Source organism: Montipora foliosa, chromosome 2 (genome assembly GCF_036669935.1).
Source record: "Montipora foliosa isolate CH-2021 chromosome 2, ASM3666993v2, whole genome shotgun sequence".
NCBI classification, from domain to species: Eukaryota; Metazoa; Cnidaria; class Anthozoa; order Scleractinia; family Acroporidae; genus Montipora; species Montipora foliosa.
Window position 1 is genome coordinate 3,528,223 of NC_090870.1, and position 8,980 is coordinate 3,537,202.

Genomic DNA, 8,980 nt, shown 5'->3' on the forward strand with positions numbered 1-8,980 from the left:
GGAACGAGTGCTTTAATTGGCCAGACGTAGCAAATGTCTTTGTGCTTATGTTGCGTTTCGTTTTCACATGAACGCAAGCTTAAGCGCAACCACAAGGAAAAGGAAAATTTTTGATCCTTGTGCTTGTGCTTATGCTTGCGTCAATCCCGTTTTCACGGTGAAATATAAGCACTAGTGAAAACCAGGCTTAAGTATTTGAGTTAATTCTCCTGTTAAGCTACAGTTTTACTTTGTTTTTTTACCCTCATTTATACTACTCACAAAAGCAAAAAAACAAAGAGCAAAATAAAGACGTTCTTAACTAATATTCTTAATCGCAGCCTGAAAGTCTGATAAAAAAAAAAGACTCATACGAGTGAAAGCGAACACATGCCGCTGGCGCTAAGTGGGAGAAAACGTGATCGAGGATAAAACTGTTTTCGTTTTTGTCTGTAATGATTAGCTGAAAACTTAGCGCAAGATTTTTAAGCCAATTAGCAAGTCTGATAGGAGAGGAAAACAGTCCGAAAACCCCTTCGACACTTGAATAAGCAAGTAATTTCTGATCAGATCTGTCATGTTTTGTTCCCAAATCTACGGTTGCGGCGTTTTTGATGATCATCATTTGCTGCCTTTCGATTGATTAAAAATCTTTATTCAAATACAGCATCTATTTTGACAGTTAGGCTAATGAACATTTTTACTAAATTTGACAAGTTACAACTGACCACACTCTCTCGCCTTGATTAACTGTCAAAAACGAGTTCGTATTTGCAAAACCTCCTTAAAGAGAAATTTAATTATAGGAAAAGATTAGGGCGCCATAGTATTAAAGCAGTTGACTACAACGAACCCACGGGATGAGAAGAATTTAAAGAACTTTCATTAGAGAGTGAATAAGTTTGGTTTTCTGATTGAAGTAATTCAATTACCGAATAGATTTAATTACAGGGGAAATCATGCTCTTGTATGGTTTAGGATTTATATACCGCACATATCACGAAGTTTCATGGCGGTTTACAATTCTTTCTTTAGGATGAGATCGGACTTCATCTTGTTGTCTCTGGAACATAAATGAAGTAAAAAAATTTCCGCAGAAAAATATCGTTCATCATTTAATGTTATCTCAATATATCTAAGAAACGGAGAAATCAAATTCATACGGTACTGATAACTTAATTTAAATCTGATTCTGTGCTTGCGTGAGCGAAATCCAGCCTCGCGAAACTAAAGTAATTGTGTTGACTAACTGCTTGTCCTATTCATGTTTTGTAACTTTTCAATGAAATGAGAGTGGGCTACTTGTTAGATAACAAGCTAAGGATTATTTTTTTCCTTTAAGCTGCCATCACGGATTTGACACTCGAATTCACTTTCTTAATATCCTCTCCAAGGCAATTTTATTTTGGAAAAACGATAGAAAAGAAGACGAAGACAACAACAAATGAGCGTACGAGAAAAGTTATTGACGATAGTTGCGCCAGTTTGAAGAAAACTGCATACATTTTAGTGTTTGCATATTTTCTTTTCTGTTCATTTAACCCGGGAAAAAGACCCTTTTTCATTTTTGGTTTTGTAAAGAACAAATTGACGCCAGTTTTTGTGTCTTTGCTCTAAATTACGTCATAACGCGGATCTACAACATGAGTAAGAGGACAGACAAATAAAAACTGGCGTCAATTTTTTAATTTGCCGAAGGATTTTCACGCCTTTTCTCACCCCACACGAAGCAGCCATTTTTGTTTTCTTGTTCATTTCATTCCCCCTAACTCATTTTCTTGATTGATTTATCAATAACTAATGACAGATCTAGGATATCCTGCTTCATTAAACTGTTACGGAGAATAGTATTCTCGCGATAGAAAGCAGGAACTTAACACATTGCTTCCATTTACTGTCCTTAGTTCTATTCAGAAATGTTAAATTTGCCGTCAAATTTTGATAATAATTGCAATACATTTAATTCATGCGTGAGAAACTCCTTGACGAATCTTCGTAGTTCGTTTCTTTAAAGTTAATTCGCCACATTCAACCACATCAAGTTGCTTTGCAATACATTTAATTCATGCATGAGAAACTCCTTGACGAATCTTCGTAGTTCGTTTCTTTAAAGTTAATTCGCCACTTTTAAACAGGCTAAGGCCATCTAGTCCTTGCTGCTAATCTCAATGTTTCGCTCGGCAACATTCGAAAATCTTCGGGATGTGACAGCACAAAAGGCACACTTGATCGAAGGAACACGACTCGAATCATATCATATTTGTACAGAAAATGTCGCACACGTAGAGCTATAAGAGGCGTCTTTTTGTGTCAATATTTTATGAGGGATCCATTTCAGCAGGGACAATGCGGTTCGATTGTTCTTGGCTGTTGCAAGTTAAAAGCGCCTTAAATGTGTCTCGAAACTCTGAGTTCATAGAAGCGTAGATAAGTGGATTCAACGCGGAGTTGAGTGTTGCAAAAATGACACCTCCAGCATACACATACGGGTTTACAGAATTGTTGACTGCGACATCAACTATCATTATTACAAAAAGAGGCAACCATGTGAAGATGAATGTACCGAGAACCATTGCCACCATCTTCGCCGCCTTAGTCTCTCTGATCATGTTGAATTTAGCATCGGTCTGATTGCGAAGAACACTGTTAATAGCTGATGCGATTTGCATTTCGTGATAACACGCGGTTTGTAAGATTTTAATGTAAGCCGCGAGGACGAAAACGGAGGGGAAAAGGCTAGCAACACAAACAGTTAGAATGAACCCCGGGGCGAGATTTAATGGCACTTGACAAAATAACTCGTTGTGGTGTCCGGGTTTGTTGCGAGTGCGCCAAAATCCCATGAAAGGAATAAAGCCAAAGATCGTAGAAATAACCCAAACAGATGCAATGATCGGAACGATGACTCTCTTAGTCATTATTGACTTGTAGCGAAGAGGAACAACCACGGCGAAGAAACGATCGAATGTTACCGCACCCAAATTTGCCACCGAGTTAAACATAAGTGTGATTGTCACTGAAATGGTTACACGACAGTAAATGATTCCATTTCGTACTGTTGGTCCCACTGTATTGGAGACTACAATAAGTGGAATCACAAGGAACCCAATCATTAGATCACCAACTGCAAGACTTGTGATGAACGCGCTTGTCTTCGTTTGAAGACGTCGGTTCGTTAAAACCGAAGCAATAACTAAAGAATTTCCAGCAATGATAACAACAGCTAAAATGAGCACGCCTGAGCATAGCAGAATTACGTGTAACTCTGCTTTCCCTTCGGTCCAAGATGTTCCGTCATCTCTGGTTTCATTGGCCATGACGTCAAGTTTCGTTTGATAAAGTTTGTATGCCACCAACAGGCGGTGTTGAACTGGCGATGAGTTGTCCTATAGAAGTTTTTGCCTTTCTTTATATATTCAAATGTATTTGGTTGCGCGGACAGAGCAAATCACTTTGTACATCATGTTGGATCCGCCGTCAGCTGTTTAAATACAACCGCAGCTTTTATGTTCTTGAAAAATTGTGGATTTTTCTCATGGCTATAACCGCAGCAAATCGAAATAGTCCATGCTGCTCATTTCGGTCTTGCATTCGAAGGCGATGTGGCTCCAGCAACGTGTTTTCTTCACAGTGTGTTCAAACCACAAGCACTCAGCAATAAAAACCTTCTGTTGCTGTTAATGAGACAAAAAAAAAATCATTATTATACTACTATTATTTTAAGCTGTCATCTTTTTCAAAGCACTTCAGTTGTAAGCGTCGTGCTTTTTTGTTCAAGTTGCCCTTGAAAAAAAACGAAAGGCGTCTTAGCTTCGATCTCTCTCGACATCGATGCAAAATATGTTTAACTGCTGATAATGCACGAGTGACACTTAGTAAAAGTGAACGGATGAATTGGCTCTCAGGAAGCGCGAAGAATTGTATTCCTAATTCAACATTGCGTCAGGTGCAAATTATACTTTCAGTTGCAATCCATGGAATAAGGTTAGCTTTGTTAGTCTTACTAAAAATTAAAAAAAAAAAAAAACAAGCAAAAAAAAAAAAAAAGGAGAAAGCTTTGTCGAGGTCCCTATGATTGAAAAGGGAACGATGCGTCACCAGCTTGTTGGGTTTGCTGACTTATACTCTGATTATTGTCTAAAGCGAGTTTTAATTTTCTTTTGTTTTCTTGGAATATTTTTCCAATTTGCAAAGCACAATGTGCAAGCATACAGTTCTCTTACTTCATATCAATCCCGGGAAAGTAATTTCTCACAGGTTCTAATATCCAACATTTTCATTTTTGAGTTGATCGGAATTTCAGTTGTTACTGGTTATCTTACTGTACACTTTGTAGCTGATTACAATTTCTACTGATAACATCTGTAGGAAATATTCTCTTGGAAACTAGCGGTAATATCTGATAGACAGCCTTTCTGTTTTTAGTATCCTTTGCCATGTCGTAATTCTTAACTTTCCTTCCACAACTCACATGAATGGCTCAAAACGCTTCATATACGGCCTATTGATCGCCCACCTGAGTATCACGCAAAAAGGCTTCCTTGTGATGACCATTTTCTCGATTTTTTTTTATACCGTGAATTTTATTATTATTTTCGGATGGATAAAATTGCTTTATCGTGGTGACAATAAAGTGCGGTATATGACAAAAACAATTTTCTGTAAAACTTCAAGAGAAAGGTAAGAGCATTCATGATTTTTACTGAGAGAAAAGCGTGGGATAACATTTAATACAGTTGCGACAAATACGTCAATTTCAAAAATACCATTATTTGTCCCTCCAAAAGTTTGCAAAAGCATTGTTTTTATTTTCTCTTTGGACTTATAATGGTCTCAAGAGAAACTGGTAACAACGCTTGTGTAAAATTTTGGAGGGACAAACAAAGAATATTATGGTATTTTGATATTGGTTAATTTACTAAGTAGACCAAGTTAAAAAAAGCTAACTCAAAAACACTAAAAAAAAAGGAATAAAAAACAGAGGATTAGACTATGTGTCCGTCAAACCAGTCATTTAAACAACGACAAAAAACAAGGAAAAGCTAGACAAAGTCAGTTTCGACAAAGAACAAATAGCATTAATATTGAACAAAACACATTTGGCGGCCCTGTAACACTAAAGTAACGTACACGATTAACGCAACCCCCACAGTTGAGGTGCTCGAAATTGCCAGTGGGTCCTGTTTAGATGAGAACCCCCCCCCCCCCCCCCCTTTCTGCGCGAGTTCCACATTGGGAAGACTACTTGATTTCGCATCCTGTTTATGTTGTCGGTTAAATCCATTCTCAGGTTGAATCTGTTTTTACCTACAGTAGGTAAATTGGTGGTTGAATATGCACTCCCCCACCCCCAAAAGGATTGAAAACACTTGCACCTTCCCTCAAACTCTCAGTGTCTTACGCATCTTAACACATTTTCTTAACTTATGTTTCGTATCATCTTATCGGTTTTTGTATTATATGAGGATTACCAATTTAACCTATTGTAGGTAAAAACAGATTCAACCTGAGAACGGATTTTAGCGGCAACATAAACAGGATGCGAAATCAAGTAGTCTTCCCGATGTGGAACATGTTGCGTATAGGTGATTTCATATGAAGGCTTAAGAAGCAAACTTGACGTTGAATACATCAAAACACGAAATTTGCGCAGGCACTACGTGTTCTAGTCCACCGAGAGGTCAAGTTTATTCCAAAACTTAATTGTGATTGCTTTTTGCTTGCATGACACTGTTGCGGGGCTTCGTACCCGAATGAAATGCAACAATCGCGGTGAACTCGTGCCGGTGCGAAAGTCGCTCCGGTATCATGGAAACCCACGCACGGCCTTCGGCGGCCATCACCTGTTGTAGAGCGTACTATATATAAAAAAAGAAAAAAAAGGAATGGCACAATCCTAAACGCAAGGTTGCGACCGCAATTTTAGACGAAGTACATCAGTTTATTTTCATTGACTTGAAGACTTCTCCATTGTATTTGTTAATAGAGGATAAAATGGAAAATCTCAAACGTCAATGCAGCCGTTTGATCATCCGGCGTATAGTATTACCAGTATACACTCTTTCACGGATTTCAAACGGTCCAGTGTGCTTTCTTATAACATTAAGCGTCCTGGCGTGAACCTAGCAAATGTTTCTTGAAAGGAAAACGGCCGGCTTTCGGACTAATTATTGACAGTGTGGGCAGAATCACTTTTTGAAATGAAAGGGCTTTCGGGCTGTTTTGGAATTGAAGTATTGAACTACAGAATCAAAAATGGGAAAAATGATTTCCCACGTGTAAACGGCTATGCAGCCTGAATAAGTGTAAATGAAAGAAGAGACCATACAGTGTAGGTGAGGGCGGTGGAACATTCAACCTCATTTTGCGTGGTGAAAACGACCATTATTTTCAGAAAGCGTGTCGCACACCGCACACGACGAAAGAGTGCAGTCGCTTAATTTCGACTCACGTGTGGCGATGTTATGGGGAAAATGTTTCTGATGTTGCCCCTAACAGTGGAGTGGAAACGAATGAGCGAACTTCGGGATAACTGCTTCATTTTTCTTGGTATATTCCTCAGGCAAGCATCGATACTGATCCTTTAATGATTATGCTAAAATATTCTAAGTTCAAATTATAAGCAGCTCATAGGTGCAACGTCTGAGCTATAATGAAATAATTGCCCACGAATATTGCTTTTTTCGGAATTTTTTGTCTCATTTTTTCGTAAAAAATACTGACTTATGGGCTAGGCTACTAAATTAAGTGGTCTGGTCACATTCGAATGGAATTGACTTGAGAGGTGGCCTTAAAAGATTCAAAAACGCTTCACTGAAGAGAGCAGCTTTGCAGGTGACTCTTGATATTAGGCTGTATAAAACTTAACTCTACTGTCTTGATCGACATCGAGGAAACTCTAGTAGGCAGCCGGCTCTCTTATGCTGTTATTACTCACAAGATGATTTAAAGTAAAACGAGATAAAACTGTTTCAGTTTTTGTTTGGTTACCCAAGTGGGGATTAAAATGAAAGCCGGTACTGTTTTCAGTTACATGCATGTCATTGCAAACGTAAGGATTGTTTTTGATTTCCGAAGAATAAAATAAAGTGACCCGATTATTAATATGCATTTAGCAGGATGAACAGACCAACACAGCTGTGGCTGGAAATCTGACAATTTCGCGTCTTGTGTTTAATATGGCTTTCAAGACTGAGATAAATTTTAGAGAAAGCACAACTCTAGTAGCACAACATAAACAAAGATACTAGCGTTTCATTGCCATGAAAAATATCGTTAGAATGTCGTAAAATTTATCCCGCAGCTTTTGCTTTTGTGACTTTTTGTGTCATCTACAGCAATGAACGGGCGTACTTTGATGTCCTCTCAAACATTCAAATTGAAATGATTAAATACAGTGTAGCGGGATATTTTTTCGAGCCTCGCTCTGTTAAGAACACAGTTAGCCTTGACAAATTATTGAAAAATCACGCTAGGTACGTCGGCAACGTTGCATGTACAAGTGCATGAATTTCGGCAGAAACACACCTTAATTGTGCTAAGAGTTTATTTGTGACTGTAATTCAGCCTGAAAACATGTAAAGCCTACCTTTCTCGTTGTCTTAAGGATGTATATCTTAATAACAGCCTCTCGTATGTCTTCTTCATGCAATTGGATGAATTTGTACCGCAAATAATACTAACATGGTATGTGAAAGAAACTTTATATAAAAGCTTTTAGGTCTCGAAGCTTTAAAACCCACTCGCAAGCTGTATTATTAAATTACCGTTTTGTCGGGAAATTATTTAAGCACTGGTGCATTTTCGGTTACTGATATTTGATTGGTCACTTTAATATAGGAAAATTATTGCTTCCACCCCATCTTAATTATTATGCATTTGATATCCAATTAAATTTACAATGTTCCTTGTTTTTAAGATTTTTCAGAAGAAAAGAAAGAAATTCTGTGTTTAGCTTGAGCTTAGTAACATGGACAAAATACAATATTCGCCCTTAAAACGTGTGCGACCTGTGAAAATGACAATTGACTCCTGTTTAATTTTATATAGATTAATGTATTCATGCATAAATTGATCAGCACCACTCAGTGTGATAACTTGTGGCGCCACTGCGGATTGTTAAAAATTCTGCTCAATTTATTGATTATTACAAGCTCCAGTTAGGTAACCGTTTCTTTTTGATCGTTGAAAAGATCGCGGGCCACTTGACTCAATTGATTGACCAGCGGACTACTGTACAAGGTGCGCTCTGACCTGGAGTGCTTTCCTCTTGACCACAAGCTTTAGTTAAAAATTTCGAATTTTTCGTGTAGCGAAGGGAACAGAATTTTCCGGTTTTCCATTCGAAACCAATCATATCAACGAGTATCGCCCAAAAAATGCGCCCGAGGAAGAATGAACCAATGGGATCAGTGCGAATTTCCAGCTCTTCCGAAATTCAGGAACTTCAGGCTCACTTCGTTAGGTATATCCAACTTTTCAAAAATTTTTTCTGGAATATTGAATTGAATTTGCTAGTTAATGACTTTGGCCGTCGTCGATCGCAAGATTCTTCCGAACAACGAAGAACATATTCGTAGCGGCCACCATCTTTCTCCGCGCGTTTGTTACAATCTTACAATCGAACCCAGTTTCGTTTTTATTCGATTCCTTACCTGTTTTTTCGAAATTTTTGGTCGAATGGAAAGCACTGCGGAACACTTAGGTTCAGGATAGTGTTATTTCAAGAATTATGAAAACTCGTTTGATGCCAGTTAAAGGCCGCCGGATACACACGAGAGGTTTTGCTCCCGTTATAGCATACTCCAGGGGCACGCTCCTAGAGCTAAGCTTCTCCGTATACAGCGATTTCAAGGGAACTCTTCATCCTCGGGAGCAGAATTTCCACCCCGCAAAGTGCTCCACGATATTTGGGAGAAAGCTCCCGGGGCAAATTGAGCAGATTTTAACGTGTTCTTTCGTGTGCACTGACATTTTTTGCGCTGCGTGGATTAATACAGCA

General features: G+C 38.4%; 2 protein-coding genes across 2 annotated transcripts in view; one reads left to right on the forward strand and one right to left on the reverse strand.

The window, feature by feature from the left end:
- Positions 1 to 655: 655 nt before the first annotated feature.
- On the reverse strand, positions 656 to 3,296 carry LOC137992107 (5-hydroxytryptamine receptor 4-like). Its single transcript, XM_068837224.1, has one exon. The coding sequence runs from the start codon at positions 3,294 to 3,296 to the stop codon at positions 2,298 to 2,300; it is 999 nt and encodes a 332-aa protein (XP_068693325.1). The 3' UTR covers positions 656 to 2,297.
- Positions 3,297 to 3,646: 350 nt separating this feature from the next.
- LOC137992105 (amiloride-sensitive sodium channel subunit alpha-like) overlaps positions 3,647 to 8,980 on the forward strand; it is a 48,148-nt gene continuing 42,814 nt past the window's right edge. The window contains exon 1 of the mRNA XM_068837219.1: positions 3,647 to 3,963. The gene's annotated coding sequence lies outside the window, so the exon portion shown is untranslated. The remainder of the gene's footprint in view (positions 3,964 to 8,980) is intronic.

Coding starts and splice junctions, on each gene's coding strand:
- LOC137992107 (XM_068837224.1), bottom strand. CDS start 3,296: ATGGCCAATGAAACCAGAGATGACGGAACATCTTGGACCGAAGGGAAA.